General features: G+C 40.0%; 1 protein-coding gene across 1 annotated transcript in view; it reads right to left on the bottom strand.

Annotated features, from left to right (window-relative positions):
• The window catches only part of slc39a11 (solute carrier family 39, member 11), a 177,168-nt gene that overhangs the window by 25,927 nt on the left and 127,399 nt on the right, over positions 1–23,842 (bottom strand). The window contains exon 5 of the mRNA XM_008291075.1: positions 546–713. Within this exon, the coding sequence (XP_008289297.1) occupies positions 546–713 (168 nt within the window). The remainder of the gene's footprint in view (positions 1–545; positions 714–23,842) is intronic.

The following is a 23,842-nucleotide window of genomic DNA, read 5'->3' as shown; positions in this document are numbered from 1 at the left end:
ACCCTGGTCTTCTAGGTAAAAGTCTGGTCTCTGGTTTATGCATCAATACTCCCCTCTCTGTCCTCCGAACATGGATTTTGTGTCACTTTTAAGGAAGCAGTTAAGTTGTTTAGGAATGTAATTTTGTAATTGGTTGCTTTCTTTTTGTGTCACACTAAAACCTGCATTATTTGTAATTGTTGTGATTTTTCAAAATTTACAGGAAAATAGACAACAAAGCAGGGTATAATTTGTAACTGGCAGGTCACTACTGTGCAGGTGTATGTAGTGTTCATGAATTCTCAGTCAGATCCCCTCCTCGTTTGTGAAACTTCAGTTTTAAAAACATTAAAAAAAAAACAAAAAAAAAACCTGTGGTTGATGCCACTGTAGCCACATCCATGTTTTATATATAGTCTATGGTATGGACCAAGTGATGGATGGCCCAAACAACCCAGAGAATGTGACTTTCACTCTCTAAACAGAAGAGAAAGACCAAGATTCACATTCTATGAATCAATTTTCCCTTCTGTGGCACCATCTTATGTCCTATAGCTGGTTCTCACCTGGGATGTTGTGGATGGTGATGGCCAGGATGAGAAGGAGAATTCGCCGCCAGCTGCTGCCTGTCTGCCCAACCTCTTCCTGTTGTTTACTTCCTGTTTCCTGTTCATCTGCGTTGCCAGAATGAGGTCCTCTTCTTCTCTGGTAGACATCCCCATTCTCTATTTTATCTGTGTGACAGAAGAGAATAACATTGGAACCTAAATAATGCAAGCATTGTGCATCATTCACCCACAGATAAACAGCACATTACCTTTCAACAGACCATCCACGAGAATGTGCTTCTGACTGAATGCAACTATAAAATGTCTATTTAGGCCCCTAAAACTCTTGTGATTAAATCGTGACTCAGTGACTCAGCAGAGAAGACTGTGGTTGTACCTCCACATGTGAATACTTGTAACTGTGTGATTGTGAACAGGGTCTTTCTGAAATAGAGAGCCCTGCTCAGAGGGATGCTTCCCTGAATAAAGGCTACACAAATCCTTCAGGGCTTCAGTACGCTTCAAATTAAAGCCACCAGTTTACTCCAGTAGAAGTGCTTGTCGATGGAGGAACAATGCCCTGTGAGCTCGCCCTCTGCAAGCTGTGAAAGACGATATCAGTTAAATTCCAAAATACAAAATCGGATGAGCGACCTACGTCATCCGCTGATTGGACAGCTATGTGGAGAGCACAAAGCAAACAGGGTTTAAACTTCTCCCCTAAGCACTCTTTTTTTCATTCTTGAACTCCTTGAACTCAGGAAAATGTGTTGGACACTGTGCTTCATTACCCCCAAATTAAAGGATTACAATCAGCATTTTCCGCCACCTTTGGGTGTTGCTTCTCAACTTGGTTGGATGACGTATTCACAGCAACTCTCCCCATGTTAAACCTGGCTTGAAGTGTTTGTTGGACTGTCCGACAGTGCTGCAGATTTTTCTAACTTTTCTAAAACAGACACTCAAGCTTATCGTGCTCACTTTAGCGATTGACCAGGTGTGAAAGTAGGAAGGAACCAGCTACTTTCTCTCTGAAACCCAAAACCCTTCAGCGGGTTTAAGGTCTTGTTTTCTTATAAAAAAGAAAAGAAATAAAGACAAACCGTCATAGAAGATAGAGGATAACTAGAAAAGAGAAAACTTTCCGATGGTCTTTAAACTAATCTGTTTAAAAAATGAACCACAACTAAGCTTAAAACTGTGATATTTCATCCAAATCATATGAAGCTAAATGTTTCATTCAAAAGCTGTTTGCACTAGATTCTGCAGAGTTGTTAGTAACTTGCTGGAAGTTACATTCAGCATGGTGAAATATCTTTCTCGAGCTGATGTGCAGAGCAGAGTAAATACAAGCAGGAACATATATATAGTATATAACGTTTTTTTTTTTGGTATTGATGACACTTGGGGACACTTGAGTGGGAAAAAAAAACTACAAAAGAACTATGAGCCACTGTTGTGCTGTTTCTACTGAGACACAGGACTTTATTTTGCAGAGAAAAACGAGCCCACAGCTGAAAATGTTGGCGGTGTCAGCTGTTGACAGCATGGCTCAGCACAACCAACCCTCCTTTGGTGGAAAAGCCCAACATGACTGCAGGTTTTGACCCTTCCTGTGATGATGGTTTCTGCCTTTACATGCAGTTGGACAATGCACAGTTCTGTTTCTTTGGACAAATCTGTACGCTTAATGGCCACGACAGCTCAAGGGGAGTATTTGGGGCAGCATTTACAGCTCTCTCTAGGTGGCCTGTTAGAATTCTGTGAAAACACGTCACCAGTTGGATGCCTTCACGTTGCTTGACGATCCTTAAGCGTGTGACAAATATGTCAAGAGGGACATCCCACGAAGACACTCAAAACTACCATGATTAGCTTAATTAACTTCTTTGAAATATCCATTATGTTAACCTAGATATAAGCTGACATACATAAAATCCTCAAAACTGTCAATCAAGCATGAAGTCGAGATGCACTTGTCTTCCAATCCCCTGATTTTCTGCTTCACAATGAAATCTTTGTGTGAAGCATGGCACTCAGCCAGCAATTACCCGCAAGATATTTGAATCAAAGAACAACTTAAATGACAAGTAGATTTATTACAGATTACATCAGATGCCTCTAAAGTCTGATTAGCATGCCTGTAACAAATTTATATGTACAGCCTGAAAAGTGAGGAGCTACAATCCTCAAATAAAAAGCTATATCCCTGATTTGTCCCTGCGTCAGTCCAATTACCAGCATTCTAATATCTGTTAACGTCATGAAAACAAATGGCCCAGGACAATCTAATTAGCACAAAACCCTTTGCTGGAGGTTACACAGACACAGTGAATTATATTTTCTGCAAAAATATTGCAGAAAAAAAACCTCAAAACCCACATCATCAAACAAATGGAAATAATGGGTACATTCATAATGAGCATCACGGTAATTAAGTGACTAAATGGTGGAAGGTTTTAATATTTTACATGTACCCTCCCAAAGGATACTGCCTGGAGGTGGGGATGCTGAAGTTGCACTGGGAATGGTTTCAATTACCTAGAGATCCCTCGGTTGTCCTTGTAAAATGCCACAACAGACGCTAGAAAATGGCTGAACCACTTTGCAGCGTTTTTTTCATTAAATAACCACAAACACCTTAAAGTCTTGGTTCAATTGCAAGCATCCAAAAAGAAAGATTTTACAGTTGATGCCACTGATAAGGGGTTTGGAAAGCTGAGCATTAAAAACCGTAATGGAGGTCGTGACTCCCCTTTAATTTGCAGCATAAAAGATTAAGAGTGTGAGGATGGTTTACAAGCTGCTGGTACAAGCTAATGATTTACAATTAAAATAATAAAGATTAAGAAAGATCACATGACAGTTTCATTTGAAATGATGTAATATTAACTGTGTTTAAAAACAGTTTAAAACAGATTAAGTAAATTTGCATGTTGCACTTACAATAACAGATTTTCTTGGATGACTTTAAACAGCAGAAAGTGAAAGTTGTAAACACACCAGTGACTTGTCAACACTTTTAAAATCCCCTCTCCAGTCATTGATTAAGCCCCTGAAAGCTCATCCCAGTACATCAGACTTACATACTTAGACGTTTTGTTCCATGCAGATAATCCCTTCATGCCGTAAAATGACTTCGATATAACTCTACGCTGTTGGCTCCACCTGGTACACTGCTTTAAAAGTGGAAATGCACAGCCATGGCATTGACTGCTTAATTCATGCACTATATCTCTTCGAGCATATTAAAAAAAACAAACAGCGATACAGGCCAGGAAAAAATATAACCTTCACTACAGGGGGTTCTCAAGTAGTGGGTTGTCATACTTTTAGTGGATATGAAACAGCATTAGCTTTCATTCTGAGTTGTCCTATAGCATCTGACCTATACATATTAGTTAGATAACAGTCCGATATAAGTCTAATATTCCCCTAAACGCTGTTCTCTGGTCTCTTCAGCTGCTAAATGCTCCACTCTGTGATCATTAACTTCGTCTGTCTGCTGCTCTGTTCTGGGTGGTATACGTTGGGGTTTTCTTAACGTCCTGATAGCGCCCTAAAAGTGACAATAAAAAGTACAAATCTCAGAAATGGGCAGCACCATCTTGGACTGGCTAAGTCGTTTGGAACAAGAATCGATACCACGTCTCCACTGCCCGATCGCTTAAGGAGATGGTGACATGCCATCCATCTTCATGTGCAGTCTATGTATGAGAGCAGTGAGAGCGAATCCATTCATTGAAGCTGTATATAAGCAAAATGAGGAGCTGAGAGAAGTCATAAAACTCTGAAGAGTTCAGAGGAGCTGGGATGTAATTCTCTGTGAGGTTTGTTATTACGAGACGCTCGCATAATTTGAGCAACTGATGATATGAAGGTATTAATTTTAGCCATTTGAAATAACGCCAAGCAGCAGTCAGTAATTGGCAAACAGAATTATCTTTTTATTCATCTAAGCTGATTGAATTTTATTTAATTTGAGCTTTATGCTGTTCTTGCACAATGATCTCTTATTTTTTATATATTTTAGACTTTTTACTAGAATGCAAGTTACAATTCCCTTTAAAAAAAAAAAAAAAAAAAAATCAACTTATTAGCTGGGCGTAATGAAACACTGATGAATCCCCGTGGCGTTATTCTACAGATTTCATTATCTTTAAACTTCTTCCTGCAACCTGTCCATCCTCATCGCCGTCTCCTTTCATCTCTCTCATCTCCCTGTATTTGTCTCTCTTTCACATACATTCTCAAACGCGAGCAATTGACCTCTATTAGTGCCATGTACGCGGCCGTAAATTGGAATTATCTGGCGTGTAAAGGTCAGGTGATTCGGACTTTTGCTCGGGGTGCTCTGGTTGCACCCTCAGCTGGTGGACGCTTTTAAAGGCTAAAAACCCTCAGTCCATTTCTCTCCGATTGAATCTCCCAAACCATTTGACTACAGTAAATGGCAATCTGTACACAGCCTCTTAAAAAAGAGAGCACATGGTGGTATCTTGCCAACTGGTAATAATTGTTGTCAGGCTGCAGGACTGCATTGTTTGACACTTTCCACTGCCTGTTGTGTATACCCTATTGTTTAGAAATCAAGGTTGGCAATTAGCATGGGTGGAAAGTCAGACAGAAGCATCAACAATATATTTCTAATTTCTTTTAGATTAAATGTGCAGCAAAAACATTCCACGAACAGGTAAACACATCGGCAGTCAGATGTGACAAATGTAATTCTAGGGCCCAGTCTAGGTATTTGCACATCTAAATCTCACTCTCTTATATACACACCACAACAGGTTTTCTAATTAAGATTGCATTGTGATATAAATTAAATGATTTTCTAGGAATTGAATTAGAGGTTTGTATTTGTGGTTGTCAAGAGGTTTAAACAAGAGCAAGCAGTGGCGCAGGTTCATTTTGTGGCATTATCGGTCAGAGTTGTTCGCTCTCAGTAAAAACTAACAAATAGCGTAATGTTTATAATCTCATAAGCGCAGTAATATTGACAGAACCATTTAAAAGTAGGGTTACATTTAATGGGAAACAGCTTGTTGGCTACTTTCGGTAATAATGACTGAATGGTGACTCCAAATGACAATATTTCAGTCAGGCTAAGGACGTCAAAAGCTTCACAGAGACAGTGCATTTTTATGTTGTGGTAACTAATAACCCTAACTAATGGTAACTAAAAGCGTTTATGTCGGCCCTCCTACTCACCCATAACCTGCATCTTTTTTGATGCTAAAACAGTAAGAGTGTTCAAAGTAAATGTATACATAGAACCCCTGGATGGTTTTGTTCATTCGAAATTCAAATAAAGTTTATTCAAACAAGTGTCAATTACACTATGAAGGTGCACATTCACAAATCCAATCTCAAGACTGAGAACAGTTTAAGCCCTAACATGTAAATAACTACTTCAGTGATGTTAAAACAAGCTCGCTTTACACACCACATCTCTTGTTGACAGGTAACTGGAAGACAAAACAAATTTGGATGATAAAGGTAATAGGACTGAAATGCTTTGCCAGTAAAATAAGCTCAAGTGACAGAGAAGGTAGAGTATTCTTAGTTTTTTCTACTAGTTAGGAGTTGCTAGAAACCCACTAGTTTGTCCAACAGCCAGCCTGATGATCACTGAGGGCAGTTATTCACCATTTGAATTGCATGTCGAACCAGATATTTGGCCCCGTTCTAAAATGAGTCTGCTAACATCTGCTGACGTTAACATTAGTGTCACAGCTTAATGTAGGTTTCTAAGTTTAATGGTAGACTGAAAACTCTGTTGACCAGCTGTCTGCCATTTAAACTCAACACCCACCAATCTCTTGGCCTTATCTATCTCAAACTTACATCACGTAGATTGTAAAGTCAGTAATTGCGTCCACTTTGTAAATCTGGTCTGCGGGAGGACTGGTGACTTTGCTACAAGGGCAGTAGGATGTATGAGAGGAATACGTAGATGCCGATCTACTGCACATGCATAGAGCGGAGTCATCCCAGTGGACTCCACGCGGGCTAAAAAGTCGTACAATAACAACAACTACGTGTCCACAGATGTCCTTGTGCGCATTCACAAGAGAGTATTATCAAGGCTTCGGACTTGCCAGTAAAAGACTTGTGGTGTTGTTGCTTTTAAAAACTACAAAAATAATGAGCGCTTTACCAAACATGCATACAAAGACAAGGACATACAGCCAAGATTTTCATTTTGCTGTTTGGCGAACTCACACAATTAACATAATCAGCTAAATAAATGAGCACCTGATGAGAAAATTTGCTTGCTATAGTTAGTTACGTGATTACAAATTATATCGAGGCTCTCGATATTTACACATTGCAGCTTTAGTAGAAACATGACTAATCTTTCACACCCGCCTGAAGACAATAATGCACTTCATTAGTCTCAAGTTGTGAATTGTACATCTTTCACAGCAAGATTTGACAGCAACTCTTCCTTTTCCCTGGGAGTTTTTCTTAGTCAGAGACAGACCAGAGGCTCAACAACATAAATGACAATATAAAAGCAATATATAATAAAATGAACCTTATTAACTTGTTTGAGAAAAACATGGATGAAGCCTTCATTACGCACCTAAGTGGTGTGTATGTATGTGTAAATATAGAGAGCTGCCTCAGAGATGGGGTTTCAAGTAGAAGTGCATTGAAGTGTGTGCTTTCATCAGGGTAAAATAAAAGAGCCCTGACAGAGACAGGCCTCACTGCTTTATATAGAACATTTCAAAGAAAAGCTATACTCCACCTTTGCACCCATCTTTTTAGTCCATTTGTCCAGCACCAACAACAGCATAGCTTTTCTTCTGAATGAATTCTTTTGTGTTCTTACATTGTTTGAAGCACTTTAAATGTAAAATTTACCCAGCGTGTAACTACAGGACCAAAGAACAGCAAAAACATTATATGCTGGAATCGAATCTCACTGTGCACAATCTAAAGCTGAGCAAACCACTGACGGAGAGACAGAATAGCAAAGAGTGAAGGATGGATAAACATTTCAGAATTGACAGCTGATGACGTAAAGAAACTTGGATGCAGAGCATAGATAGAGATATACAACTGTAAGTGTTTATCATTATTTACTCTCTCCCAAAGAAGACTGTACTCCACAAGGACACACATATTGATCTGGACTTGGAACGAAAACAAAAACAACCGTACACTTCATCAATGTACGGAATGCCTGCCAGGCAGCCAACAGGGGTGAGACTCATAAATACGAAAAAGTTTGGTGTTTAAACCCAAATTACAAAGATGGAAATGGCAAACTGTAAAACATGTATTGTTGATATAACCTGAGGCTAATTTTGAAGAAATTTGACCATAAAACAAAGCACTGAAAATCTGGCCTGCTGGTGGCCAAGATAAAAGTTAATGGATAACAAAATAGTCATTGGGATTCATCCTTTAGAGATTGTAACGTTGGCACAAAGTTTAATGGAAATCAATGTAATAGTTGTTTATATGAACTATTTCGTTGATGGGCTGATGTTACCATTTCTGGAATCTAGTAGAGCTAAAAATACATATGTATATATTTCTTATTTTATTTAAACTGTAAAATAAATGCATGAAGTATTGCAGTAGAAAGGAACCCCATCCCTACCCAAAATGTTTTTGATATGTCACTACAAAGATTTAAAAACACAACCAGCAACATCTTATAAATTGATGCACATCAGCTAGAAAATTTAGTTTTCTATACATGTCAGGATGTTTGTATTTTTGAATGTCACAATTTGTACTTACTCACCTTGTATGGTGCTCCTGTATTTAAACTTTGAATAAACTAGCGTGTAAATGTGTATTCAAATGAAGGAACATGTCAGCCAGTGGAAGTGTGGCTCATTTATGTGTGTTTTAAATTATTTATCTTGTGCCCTTTTGCCTTCATTGGATAGGTGGTGCCCGAGGGAAATTTGGGGAAAGAGAGCAAAGGAATGACACGCAGCAAAGGTCCAGCTGGGTATATGTCAAACTGTAGACACTTTAAGACATTTCCACCCCTGTGGCAAACGATCTAGCAGCTACGTCCTTCATTTATGTGTTTCTAGGTAGTTTTTGAAAAACAACAGGACTCTGCAGCACAGAAAAATAAGGTAGTACATGAGACATAAGAGATGGTTTTTGGGTGTAAAGAAAGTAAAGCCAACATGGAAGTGAATTAAACCTGCATTCTTTCTCACGGCCAGAAGAGGGCGACTCTTCTGGTGCTGAAAATAAGTCAGATTGTATAGACAGGTATAACAAAGTGACCAAACTTCTATCTAGATTTATGACTGCAGTAAACATTCTTCCAATGAATTAATAGTCTTAACTACTAGTTTCAAGTTCCCTTCAATACAGCATGATGTTCAGTTTGTAAATTAAGGTCCCAGATGAAGCAAACTAGATAGGAAAGCAGGGTAAGGCTGGGACTTTATGATTGACAGGTTGTGAAAGTATCCTCAAGTTCTCAGTCAGATCTACCTCTTGTTGGTGACATTTGATTTCAAAAAACTAAGATAGCAACGGTGAAACAACCCCCAAAAGCATAACATGGGCTCTTTAGGTTTGGTCCATGTTTCTCAGGACTTGTAAGCTCTTATTTCTTTGATTCAGTGTGATTGGGCAAAGTTATCTTGATGTTCATCTTTTGTTGCCTGAAAGAAGAAGCCAGATTTATTTTGTTCCCTCTCAAACTTGCCTGGTGGAACTCCCCCAAGCTTCCTTATTCTACTCAGCTTCTAACATCATCTGGAAGGATTCTTTTGAACAGTCTTATCAGGCTATTTGAGGCTTTAATGGTTCCCTAATTAGCAAGGGTATACCTTAATGGCTTTGGGACTATATGAGTACTGATGTATTTCAGTGTCGGGTCAAATTGGTTCATTAAGCAGTTGACAATCCGGGATCTCTACTGCTTCTCTCCACTGCGTCTTTTGAACAATCGTGCATTTTTAAAGCTCCCATGAGAAACAACTTTTCATTGCCTACATCAATCGATATGCCATTTAGCCTTTGTCTTGTGTGGGATTTCATCTTTGTAATGTTGTTGTGGTTGACTAAACTCAATGATGGACAGGGACCGTTAGCCAGAGCATCTTTAAGGCTCTTTTAAGGCCACCTGCCTTGAGAACATTTCTTCTTCTTCACTCCTTTCAGAGGTGTAAACACATGTAAGTGAAGCTGTGTATAGTGCATTATCTTGGCTGCTTATTGTTTAAGTGGTGAAGGTCAGCCTGCTTGAGGCGGTTAGTAAGAGCTCACTGCACACATACATGTGCAGCATTTGACCTTCTGCTGATGACTTATTATTGCAGTTCTTTCTCCGTTCAAACTATAGGCCGCTTAATGACCACCGAACACTTTCTTCAGGGTTGAATTCCAGCGAGTTGTTTGCTATTTTGATGACGTGTGTTGTGAAATATGTTTTCTGCTATGGTGCTAGTTGAGAAGCAGCAGGTAGCAGATTTTTCAGAGTGTGGATTTACAGGAGGCCGACGCTCTTCTGCAGAGACTAAGTTTTCTAACTATTCTTCTGGTCTGCTTTTATGCATTTCTTTTGCAATTAAACTTAAACTTGTATGGTCTAATTAAAAAAACAATGATGCTGAGAAGGCTTGAGTTGTTTCTGTAATGTTGTTTTAAACTGTATACAACAAAGAAAACCATTTATTTGCACAGCCACTGCTTGTTCATTCATTGATTAGCTGCAACATGTTTATCTGCAAAGACGTGTGAAGTGGTGACGGGGTTTAATTGCTATTTTCCCTTTAATCTAATGAGAGTTTTGAGTAAGGACAAACTATAATAACATACTGTCCATCGTCGTTCTCAAAATGATCCAAAACATGATTAAAACAAAATGAATTTTTGCATTCACTTGAAAAAGCATTGAATTACTCGTGACAAACCATCAATTACAAACATAATTCCATTATTCATCACATTACTCAACAGCAGAAGTAATTAGCTACCTTTGCTATGATTTAGACAAGCTAGACTTCTAGTTTTAGACCAGAATACTTGCAGCGAACAAGCTACATAGTCCTTCCTCACAGTCTAGCCAAAAAGATTATACAACTATACCACACCCTCAATTATGTGTTGTAATGCATTTTGTCTCACATCACACTTTATTTTAGTTTATGCTGTATTACAAATATGTTTCTTTTTTTGCCATTTAAAGTATTGCTTTCCTGCTTTTGCTCCTTTTCAATACTAGACTCATCACTCCTGTAACCCAGAGAACAGAGGAGAAGCTTCAAACGTGTTACAAAAGAGTTGTTTTTTTTACCAAAAAGTTGATGTTTTTCTGAAAAAACTAAAGAGTGAAATTAAATTAAAAGAAAATAAAGCTTCAAATTCCTCTCTGGTTGTTGATTTAACTTCTAAAAAGTCATCTCCATGCATCAGATTTACCAATTTAAGGTTTGTTTTCATGAAAACAATCCTTTTCTACCTTAGATGTAACTCTACACTGTTGTCTCTACTCACTCCTACCCTATCTGACCGCTCAAGCACACCGGCTCACCCACGAAAATGTAACAAGCTGCTTAGCAATGCATCACTGCCCACTATTGGCTTCGATTATTGTTCATGAATTTAAAGTGAATACAGCTAAAGATCCACTGCTCATGTATCGATTTGATCTGAGGGAGATTATTAGAGCAAACATCCTATCACCACCTTCCAGCTGGAGCCTCACATTTACGGTAAGTTGGTTTTGCTGTGAGGGCAGGCTCAGGAAGCTGCCTGGTTGGGATCGGCTCATACACTGTGGGAGGTACAGCCTGCTGTACATAAACACACACCTCATTAGAGCTGATTTTCCGGTCTCCTCCAAACAACTAGCAGAGAAGCCTGTTACTTTGATTGACAGCTGGGTGGAAACACTTCATTGGCAAGATTAGCGTTGTGCAGGGGAAGCCTCTCGATGGTCTCGCCGACCTTGAAACACTCTGAGGCATTCTCACAATATATTACATAACCTGTTGATTATTTTGAGTTTCAGCAACATCTGGATTCAGTCGCTTCATGTTTGATTATCTTCTTATTAATAGCATTGCATACCTTAACACCTGCCGTCCATCTGCACTATCCCCGCCACCCACACTCGGTTTCTTTACCTCTGTCTCTCATTTCCATCCTGAATCCTGCCAGGCAGATTCAGATTTGCGTCATCATCTCTCCTCTGACGCCTCTGTCTCCCCATGCTGATTGCGATTTCCACCTCAAGAAAGTGAAACCCCTTCATGCCTCTGTCTCTGGTACTGGCCTGCTGACCTTTTTTTTTCACTGCAGTGCTCATCAGTAATCATCTCCTCCTCCTCCTCCTCCTCCTCCTCCTCCTCCTCATCTTCTTAGGTGTCACGCTTCACCTACACAGTTCTGTCCTTGCTCTCAGCAGCTCTGCTTTTGTCACGTATGGGAATGATTCCAATGGAAAGAAACACATTCCTATCGTGCATTCATCTTGAAAAGTGAGCGGATATTACATTCAAAACAACTACCTGCGTACAATAATGATTTGCTGTATACAATCAATCCGTCTCTGTAGGAATGCACTGCTTTCACTCCCTCTGGCTTGCTCCTCTTTATGAATGTATGCACAGCAAGAACTCATCACATAGAAATATGCTGTGGACCAGTAGTTATTAACCTGGTGGTCAGGAGCCCATGGGAGGGGTCACAAGAAGGTTACCATAAGATAATTTGAAATAAAAGCAAAAAAAATATTGTACGACAAGAACATAAAGTGGTATCACATCCAGGGTGGCTTGGTTAACCCACTTCAACTCATCAGAGCAGCTCATGATTACACAAGATATACTGTATACTGTAATGGCTCTAATACAGACGTGCAGCAGTTTCTATTTTCTAATTTCAAAGATGCTGACACTAAAAATATGGCCAGCAGAAAAATATTCACAATGATCAAATGCCAGGAATATGACAAAAAGAACCACCAGTGGGGCTCCTCTAACAGAAAAGGTTCACTCCATCCGGACATTATCAGCCAATAAATGGGCCACTACTAACGGCCAGTAGGGACTTTCTTTAAGTACGCCAGAAAGCTCATCATTATCCATTCTAAGCGTTGATAAACTACCCAGATAATGTTGCCGACGTCTTGCGGTTGATTAAATACATGTAAAACCTTCCCTGGAGTTCTTACCCTGGAAACAACTCGTAAAATCCGTAAATGTAGCAGCAGTTTGTATTTTAATCCAAGCTGTGAGTCTTTTAAAAATCTAATCAACATTCAAGTAAACAGTAAGCACAAGTCAAAGTCAAAACAAGATTTAAATCAAACACAATATCATAATAAAGGACCTCAACAAACGTCTCCTGGGTGGTGTCACCCAGGGGAATTTCAAAATGCAGACTTTTGTTGCTTTTTGTAAGTGCAAACCCAGAGCTCCCCAGACATTAAATGAAGTAATAATGCAGCACCATTAAACCAGGAGATAATGGGCTATGTGCTTGCTAGAAGGTGGAGGAGGTCCCTACTGGCCCATATGTATGGGAATTATCCCCGATGGTAATGCCCATTTAATGGCCATTTAATGGGCCCACAACATCTGCAATGGAAAAATAGTTTGGCTTTTTGAACTCCAAGACAAGAGTTTTGGAGAAAAAAACTCTTCTACCTGCAGAATTTTCTGAATGCCCTCCTAGCCTAGTCGGCATTTTCAGCAGATTTAATGATCTGATCGCAGGACCTCGGAATGTAAATGAACCCCACTTCCTTCTCCCGACAAAACCGACGCATGGAAAACTTCATCCGTCTGAACAATGATGAAAGGCGGCGATGTCCGATATCTTTAAGAGTGAGGACGACGAGTCAAAAGCCGACTCGTGGGTCATTGTCAGGACCGATCTTTGCGACGTGCACACGGAGTTTTGTGATGTATTGATCTGAAGAGCGAGCAACGTCTGGTTCAGAGGAGTAGATTAAAATCTTTCTGCAGTGACAAAGCTGAAAGGAATTATTGATTGCAACAAGTATGGCTCTGAAGGTGAGAGTTACAAAGAAGTGGCTGGCTGAACTGTAGATAGCAGTGCCGAATACAGAGGACTGGATTTTATTCAATATTTTTTTCTTTTTTTATGCACTTCTGTGCTTTGCAAAATACTTTCAAGTCTAAAAGTAGGTTGCACTTGAGTTAAAAATGTGAAGAACCATTGTTTTAGGGTACAACAAGGTGAAAAAAAAAATCCTTCCTTTCTACATGTTGCATATTTTACTTAAGCATTTATGAAGATATTATACACAGGTTCAGATTGTTCAAAGTAGGATAACGTATCAGCGTCTCCTGTCACCTATCCCACCACAACATGCTGCAGCTTAAGCACACCAGCTCAGCTACTAGTCTGTAAAACTACTGCTACGAAAGTTCCACCCTGTAAGTTGACAGGATTGGTTCCTTAAATGTGTTGCATTTGAAACCCCAAAAGTCTGAATCTGTGTTAGTGAGACTGTCATCAGTACACTGCAGTTTGAGTGGTAATACTCATTCATGCCAACGATTGCTTAGTTTGTGAAAAACAGAATGTACATTGGTGGTGTTAGATAACCGCCATATCATTTTCTAAAGAGGGGTTTTTCTTTATTCAACCTGCCAATACTCCGCTGCACAAAGCCAGGCCCATGAAGGTATTTCACTCAGTTTCATGTGGAAGAACATGCAGCCGCACAGAGCTCAACCCCATCCGACACCTTGGGGATGAAATGAAATGAAATACAGACAGCGACCTTGCCACACAAAGCCCGTCCTCACTAACGCTCTCAAGGCTGAATAGAAGCAAATCAGCTGATGACAAGCCTTAACAGAAAATAGCAGGGGCTGTGACAGCAGCACTTTCATGCTAATGGTTTGGAATAGCATGTATGGCATGACAATCACAGTGGGTGCGTTTTCCGCTTTTCTATTTTGTGTGATTAACCTTGTCCTGGTTCTGTATGTAAATTAGCATGTGCAAGTTCAAGTCCCAGATTGGCGGCTGCGCTTGGAACCCATCCAGCTTGTTGCTTTGAAAGCTTCTCCTCCGCTGTTCCTCCTGTTCCGACTGATTGGACCGCTACTCCAGCGATGCGTTCCAATCAAGCTGCACCTGCCATCACGACATCTTTGTAAAAGCTCGGGAAAGCTGTCACTCTGGGAGACTGTTATTTGGTGTCATCAGCTCGCTGGAACTTTGTTCATAGCATACCTGACGACTGTTTGATTGCATGTATGATACGCTCATCACTGGAGGCTGAACTGGGGCAGGGCTTTTGTTCAGCAGATTTTGTAGTTCAAGTACATGTTTGGATGTCAGATCCAGCGGTTCTACGCTCGCATGGAAATCTGGTTTGGTTGGCGAGTGCAGGTAAGGCGACGCAGGGTTTAGATTTGGAGTTTTTTGCTTGTTAGCATAGACTAGGTAAGTGGGTGTATAACTTCTAGTAAGAAGTCATTTTATAGTTATCTGAGTTGCATCTCCCAACTTCTATTCCATCTAGTGTGACCTATGATTTATGTTTTATCCCGAAAACTCATTATTCAATTTTGATGAAACCATGACTAAATGACTGTATTTATGTTGCACCTGTTGTTCCGAGCAAGTTGGGTCATAACAGTGTAGTGTGCAGGTAATAAGGTGTTCCCATACTTTGATCTTATGGAGTATGCTCTATTATTAGGCATTGATGTATGCTTGCAGGAGAGAAGTAACCAATGCTTAAAACTGCCCTAATATCTACTTAAAAGCACAGATTGCAGTGATCTATTCGTCACATACTTACAGCTATGCACATATAACTTGTTAAGTTGGAATTCTGTCATAAAACAATGCATACTGTGTTGTAATCTTTTTCCAAAGTGTGGTACCTTATGTGCAAAGCATTATCTTTTCCATATTAAAAGCCATTTACTTTATGCCTTTTAGTCAGTTTTATTATTTTGGTTAAAAATATCTCTAAGTAAACAAATAAAACTGTCCAGTTGTTGGTTAATGGGTCATCAGCCACCCTGCAGTGTGTACATGCTTTCCTGCACATTTCTACTTAACACAGCAGACCCTAAACACATCTCTCACACAGCCTCAATTCCCACCTGTCATCAATCATCACCTTGAGTAGTCATTAGCAACAGCTGCCTCAGCAGCCGTTCCAACGTCTTTCTGATAATAAACAAGAAACACTGAGTGGTCCTGTTATTGCCCAAGAACAAATATGTACTGCAGTGATGTACCATCCATTCACGTTGACAGTTACCTTGACATTTTATACAGAAAGACAAGATATGCTGAAGAAGAAAAATGAAAACAGCTCATGTTAAGTGGAGTGACAAAGGTAGTTTGGAAAATTGTCACATTTTAGTCCATTTCTAATTAGCCTTCACAATCTCAGTCCCAATGACAACAAGCTGCTGAAATCAGCGGAGCATTTAGCAGACAGTGATATGCACCTATGAGTTACAACATTACAACCACTGACAAATGGAGTGCATGATACTGATCACCTTGTCACAATGCAGTGTTCCATGAATATATAATTGAACAATTAATCATCTAAATCCTGCACGGTTTTTATTGGTCATGTCATATTGCTGACAAGCCGCAGATACATGATGCAGCTGCGGAAAGGACTATTGTATCACTGGGATGTAGGGACAGTGTCCTAATTGAACCTGACTTTGGTAAATATGTGTGTTCCTGTCGATGTTATTAAGCCTCAGAGAAGACCTTGTCATGGTGCCCCTTTACTAGCTAAACTACGGCTTTACTACAGATAATCTACATTGCTTGAAGTGTGTTTTATCTAGAAAACTATCAGCAGATAATACACATAAAATGCCTCTGATTGGATTGGGGCAAAAATAAACTTCATTGGAACATCCACAAGGAATATTTCGCTTTACAAGGAAGTCAAAGATACAGCTCCAAATGACAGCTGAGGTTGCCGTGTGAATGCCTGATGACAACTCCTATGCCACACTGTTGCTACAGAAAGTTAAGGACTACTTTACTGTTTTCATGCTTTACAGTGTACAGAATTTTAAAAGACCGAAATACAGATTTTTGTTCCATCAGTTTAAACCCAATAATCTACAATGGCATGGTAAGGGTACAAAGATTTTTGCAAATATATTAAAAATCTCTCATTTCCAGAAGTATTCAGCTTTGTTGTGACACTCCAAATCAAATTGTGGCCAGCTGCGTCGTGTTTGCTGGACTTATCCTTGAGATATCTCAAGACCTTGGAGTGCATTTGTTGCATACTGAAAGGACTGGACCCAATACAGAAAGACAGACACCTGTGTCCGACCTGATCCCACGATTCACACTGCAAACCCACCCATGGAGTCCATGGATAGGTTTTGGCAAGACTTTACAATTCAGGGATTCCAGTTTGAGTTACAGATTCATGAGTCTGACAGCTTACAAGCTGCCAAAACACTACACAGCAATTTATGACACTTGGACACACGATTTTATAACTTTGGATGTTGCAGCGCCCAAACGGGAGCGTGCATTTACACACGTTTGATTGACTGCTGTAGTCCTAGCCAGATGACGCTGCACTTTCTTTTGCCTGAAGCCCTTTGCTTTGGGAAGCTGCTAGGAATATTGGCACAAAAAGGCTGTAGCTGCAAAAATGTTTTAAAGTGAGGGAGGTGCATCAAATTACTTAGGATTTGAACTTTTCTTTGGTTAAAAATATTATGCGCTTTTTCTTCTTTCAAAAGCTGCACTTCCATTTTGACGGCCGGCGGCTGAAGCAGCATTCAAAAGTTTCAGAACATTTTTCACTTAGAGCCAACTAACAAGCTTTTTTCAGAACTTCCCACCATCTCACAGACTTCCTCCTTAGGTAGGGGTGCATATAACTGTCATGGAGATAGCAAAAGTTTTATACGTAGGTCAAGTGATGACAAGCCATTAGCATAAGAACTTGGATAACTCCATCCACTCGACTGGACTGTGAGCTGAAAGCCAGTGTGAGGATGTGCAATTATACCAGAGCTTATGCAGCTTGGCAAAGCGGACATGTCCTCTTTCACCTACTGTCATGATTTCACATTCAACCAGTAACAATAAACTACCAGCTATCAGCTACCTGGGAGCTGCCCAGAGTAACCCAGTGTTCTACCTTTGGCCACTAAGCAGCTCCGGGGCAGAGGGGTCATGTTTAAGGTCATTTCTCATCGGGTCTTCTCAGCTGCAAAGTCCAAACCAGTGGAATGATCCCATTGTTCATCCACTGTACTGATTCTGTGTTCACAAAGACGCTGCTGTTACTATAGCAAAACCAAATCAGTATCTGGACGCTAAACAATGCACCGACCAGCATGAAAAATACAAAATTCAACAGGGAGGATGTGGGGAAAATGAATCACTCTAGTATTTTTTGTGACAACACTCCATTTATTATGGTTAGTCAGGCGGTGGAAGGCACTGATTGCTGACATTATCAGCAATAGAGAAGCTAATGGTCCTTTACATGGCCTGAATGGTGCTTTGCAGATTTTGTCAGTCACAAATGACCACAGAAGGACGGGTCAGATGGATTCTAACGCAATTATTAACGAAATCCTGAAAAGACGTGTGCCAAATAGGTGGTAGTGACGACAGATGAGGTAGAAAAATGGATTTGTTTGAGGGTGAAAGCAGCAGATACTGAGGCAAATAAAGACAGACGGGGAACTGAGGAGCAAGTAGGGGTTTGTGCAACAAGGAAGTGATGGGGCAGAAAAAAAAGAGGGAGGATACGGAAGGAAGAGCAGGTCAGTTATGCAAAAAAGTGTAATAGCTACATTGGTCAACAGTGCAAAACATATTGTCACAAGAAAGGTTGTACGATTATGAGATGCTTCCATTTTTTTAGGGGGTATTCTTAGGGTGAGGCTTGTGACAGAAAACAAACAGAGCTTTGGTTTAGAATATGCACACGTGTATTTTAACCCAAACTATGATCTTTTTCTGAGGTTTCTAAAGTTTTGTACTGTAGACTGAACAGCAAACAGAGACTGAAAATGCCTGAAAACAGTGATTTTAGATGACTGTAAACAGCCTCTGCAAAGTGTACATCTAACCCCTCTCAATGCAAAGCAGTTTCTGGACATTTTTTTTAACCGCTTTCACGTTTTTCCTTAATGTGGGCTCATTTTTCATTGTAATACAAAGTTCTGCAGCACTATGGAAATAGAACTATGACCAGAAGTACAGACAACTTACATAGTCGTAATGCCATATGTCACACACCAAAAAAAAGTTTCATGTAATTGATTATTTATTTTACGATACACAAAACCCCCCAGAAAAACCTGGAATCACTATGTGCAACACAGGTGGGAGGGACGACAACGGGATGACATGTGGTAAAGGGCCATGATCGGGATTCGACTCATGACCTCCACATCAGGACTGTAGCCCTGTATATGGGACACCAGCTCAACCAGGTGAGCTATAGAGGCGCCCCAACTACTTATAATTTAACAACTGCTATACACTAGGTGCTTTTCACACTACTCTGCACACTTGATCTAAAAAGATATTTCACCATGCTGAATATATCTTCCATTAACTTGTTCCAATGTATACTGTTTTCGTGCCATACTGCATTTATTTTATTGGTGTTGCTATTCACCTGCATTTCAGGTGAATATTATTATTATTTTTTTCATGTGACTGTTCCCTGCAGCTGAATCATATACTCACCTCACAATTTTATCGCCTTTATTTTGAAACTACTATAATAATACGTGGCTTTTACGCATTATGGTGTGAAACTGCGTTGGGAGGAAAAATGGAGGCGCTAGAAAAAAGAAAGGGTGAATCAGATGTTGAAGGTCTAAGCTCTAGAGTCTCATTGTGTGTGAAAGAGCAGGATAAGATTTGATTCCTACGTCATACAACACAATAAGGCAACAGTAACAGAAATCGGTGAAGGCCAAAGTCTCACAACTACTGTATGTGCAACAAAGTGCCTGAACGATCTGCTGGGATTGTGTGGACACAAGAGCTACAAGAGCTAACCGGAGAAACATCCTTCGACAAAGTCACTCCTTGTTGTGATTAACTGTCTAACAGAACAGCCAATAAACCAGCGCCCACAAATTATTTCAGCTTGGCATGAATATCCCCCACTTACAGTGAACACAAAGCACTCCTACATTTATCCACTGAGGGGAACAGCAGCTGCACAAAGCCTGGTCCATGCTGTTTCTGAAGGGCCATTTGTTCACTGTGGGGTCAGGTATTGTCCCCGGTCCAAACCTTTTCTTTGTCTTTTGTGTTCCACTTTCTCCATCTTGGCATCCAAAGTAAACACCCGGTGGAGGCTTGTGAGTTTCTGCTCGTCTTAACTACTATTTTAAATCCTTACTCTATCATTAGTAGACGGTGCAGGCAGTGTGCAATTCTAAAAAAAAACAACCCCAAAACATTAAACTCCGTAATAATCACATTAAATTTCAAGCCAATACGTTCAATTTTGAAAGGGCATCTTCTCAATCTAAATTTGCAATTAATTCAATGAACTCATTATGTGGAGTCACGGCTCAATATGTGCACGACCAAGTCAGATTTAGGCAATTAAAACACAATATCTGTCTGCGCTAATCTCGTTCACTATGAAGAAAAAGGACATCATGAGTGAAAGAAAAAAAACAGAGAGACATTCTCCAAAGGGGAGGACATTATGCCGGGCTGCTTCTCCACACATGGCTAATTGGATGATGTACACGTTCCCTTGGCAAACACAGGTGTAGCAAATGTCATTAATATTGGCTGCGATCCATTCAGGTGTGCCAGCTAAAGTGGCTGGCATTGTGTTTGCCAGCTGACTGACATGGCTTACTGGCACACCAAAGAGGAACATTGTGAACTGTAACTAGATGCACCTGCATGTCAAGGGAAGGTACATGCCATCTGTTGGGGTTGGATTGGTTTTTAGTCTTAGGGGTTAGATTTGGGTTTGTTTTGTTGGTTGGTTAGTGGAATTAGGGTAGACATTTTGGTCGGTTGGTTACTGGAATTGGGGTGTGCTTGTTTGTTTGGTGGGACAGAGTTTTGTTTGTCTTTGTTGGGTAGTTGGTGGGGTTAGGTTTAGAGTTTTGTTGGTGGTTTGTAGGGTTGAGTTTTTGTTTGTTTGCTATCCGAACAGTCTGTCCCGCAACGTCTTGCGCTCTGGTGTTTCCAGGAGGATTGTGTTAAGAATCGAGAGAACCTGGAGAGAAAGACAGTTCCAACCACGGTAACCCTGGCGACAGAGCTGTGCAATCAATACATCAAGTACATGTTGGATTGTCAGTTTTAGAAGGACAAAATGGGAATCCGGAAGATATTTTTAAAATGTAACTCAATAAATGAATGTTAAGTCAGTATCTATCACAGAATGAGACGGTGATTGACCCTATGACCCAAAGATGAAGGATTGGAATATTTATGTCAGAGATGCAAAACCTTCTAAGATGAATGATTTTGAGATTCCTGCAGATTCACAGAGATTTTTTGTTTGGTTAATGGGGGATAGATGGTTTGGGTTATGTGTGCGAATGTGAGGTATGACGCATTTATTCTACACACTCTACAAGTCCACAATGAATATTAACAACACTGATGTGAATAATACCAAAGCTATGGCAGTTGTATGATAGTCAGTGTAGCTGGCTGAGCTAGGTAGGTAGTTAGCTTAAGATAGTTAGCCAACTATGTACAGTTTTTCAAAGGTGACAAGGTAGAAGAGCTCGAAAAAGTTGATATGTTGGAAAAGCTAACACAAGCATGGTCCACGGGTTTCGAAAATCATGCCGTGAGTAAGTTTAATTTGACATGGGGTTGATGCAGAGTGGTATCCTGGTTTGGTTCAAATCGTGCTAGCTCAGACGGTTAGCTAATTTATCTTTTAAACACAATTTATAACTTGTCAATAAGCTGCCCTAGTGCTATTTGTTTGATCAAAAATGTGACTACAAAACAAGACAACAGTTTTTCATGGAAAAAGACCAATTACTGACTCATTTCATCATTGCTGCCCCCATTATTCTGTGGTATTAAACCCTGTCTGCTGTTACCACCAGCATCTAGAGGTGTTGCCATATCAACCATGACTAACTCTTCAAGACTGCCACTCTGATCACCTAACAACAACTCCTGAACCATTTTTTCCCCCTTCTTTTTGTGGATTTGTGGGGTTGGAATTTTGGGATAAAGGTCAGAGTTGTTTTCTTTGGTAGTTTGTTTTATTGTACCACACGAATAATACATAAAGATGTAAGAATTTGTAAGAGAAAAAGTAGATATAACATGTTCAGTATGGAATATTGTGAAACTTTCTCATACCAGCATTGCAAGAAAATGAAAAAAAGGAAGAAAATGAGAGAAAATGAAGGCAGTCGATGTGACACTAAAGGACAGAGTGTGAGGATCAGCTGCAGACAGAGCTGACAGAACAGTGTGTGCTTCCACTGCGATGACGGATGATAGATGCAGGCATTCACATATCCAAATAATAAAAAGAATCAGAAGCAAGGGAGCAGATATATTGGCCTTTACGCTGGCATACGAGGTGGATGTAATTGGGATGACTCAGGAAACTTTGAAACGTTTCCCTACGAGGACAGTTTTGCGATTTGGCTGCTACTATCAGGGTTGTTCGAGGTTCTAATCAATAAAGAGCCGAAGCTCCCAAAGCAGAATGGATTTTTTTGCATAGATAATGTCTCTTCTGCCTAATTATAAAACAAATCATGATTTTTATTTCTTAAATATTGAGAAATACCAGGCAAATGCGTGGATTCCTGTAAAATACTTCACCGTATGTGGATCAATTGAGCAAGAAAAACCCTGGACGTACACCAGTGTTTCTAAAGCTTGCAGCTGCCTCTATATATCAGTCATGCTCAACAGGTAGGGCCTCTTCAACAAGTGTCCCTGGCAAAAATCAAAGTGCCGTAATACATTTTAAAGTGTGCATTAATATCTTTTAACCTTTGCCATCGGTTATATTTTCTATAATTAGCAGCATCAACTCACGTAGTCAATTAAGAGGCTGAAAATGAAAAGCAAGGATGTGATTAAAAACATCCTTCATGCTCCGTCTCATTTTGGATTCATTAACTTGTGGCCTCTCCTGGTAGCATTTACGTCCCCGTCAAAGTCACACAAAAGCTAAAGGAGAGCCTCCTGACATCGCATGCCTCCAAAATAAAAAACGCAGCATCACCTTGACAAGGATTTGGTTATTCCTCTCGGCAAAAGAGTCGAGACAGCCTGACAATATTTGAACAAAATGCTCTGAAGCATGAAGGAGCAAACTTGTGTCTTTCCTCCTGACAAGACTGTCAACAGACAAAGAGGATTTTTTGATTCAATTTCTCTCTTGCCCTTCTGTTTCTGCTGTTGTAGCAGCAGCATAAAGACACATACTTCAGACAGGATACAAGGAATGTACTATTGAAATATGACAAATGATTTTACTGCTCACTGTTTCCATCTTGTCTCACAATGTACACAGCAGTGATCTGTTACAAAGAATGAGATGCAACGCTTTCGGGGGCAAAAAAAAATTTGATCTTTTGTGTTGATCCATTGCTGTTTTGCAAATTCCTATCACATTTCTATTGATATGTCAGGACAACAATGCCCCTGATATAAATGTAAAACATTACAGTTACTCTGCTTATTGTAATTCATGCTAATGCCATCCACTGATTTCAAAGCGAACTGGAACACAGAGAGTTCAGGTGACAGCAAGCATGTGAAAGACAATCACAATAAAAGAACACAAGAGAAAAAATACAGAGAGAAAGATGTGGAGCGACAGCGAGCGAGACCACCAGAGTATAATAGTAAATGACAGAGCGGAAGAGAAAAAAGCAGAGGCTAAACAGAGAGACTTTCATGTGTTCATTGGCCATTGTTGCCAGGCAACTGTTTGACCCTGACGTGGATATCATGTGTGTGCATAAACACACGTGCACACAGAAAAATAAAATTAACTATTCCACAAAGATAAGGCCATCCACACCTCCAATAGGAACAAAGGTCTTCTCTCATTAAAACTTGTTATGTACACAGTATGAGGCGCAAAAGTCAGAGACGACGTTCAACCGTACAAGAGCTTCACTGCACAGTATTGATCCCATTAGGCCTGAAAATGACACCATCTCCTTGGAGACATCGCTGTCGTCAATATCAATCCATCTTGTATATGCACTGTTATCTCTTTAACAACAACCTAACAGATTATTTTGTGAAATTTAAAGGACAGAGCACAACTTTTGCTTGAGCAATCTGCATGTACTCTTTGAGCAGAGCTGAGCCCT

Source organism: Stegastes partitus, unplaced genomic scaffold (assembly GCF_000690725.1).
Source record: "Stegastes partitus isolate 25-593 unplaced genomic scaffold, Stegastes_partitus-1.0.2 Scaffold714, whole genome shotgun sequence".
NCBI lineage: Eukaryota > Metazoa > Chordata > Actinopteri > Pomacentridae > Stegastes > Stegastes partitus.
Note: the sequence above shows the minus strand (reverse complement) of the source record. Positions and strands in the feature narration are given on the sequence as shown.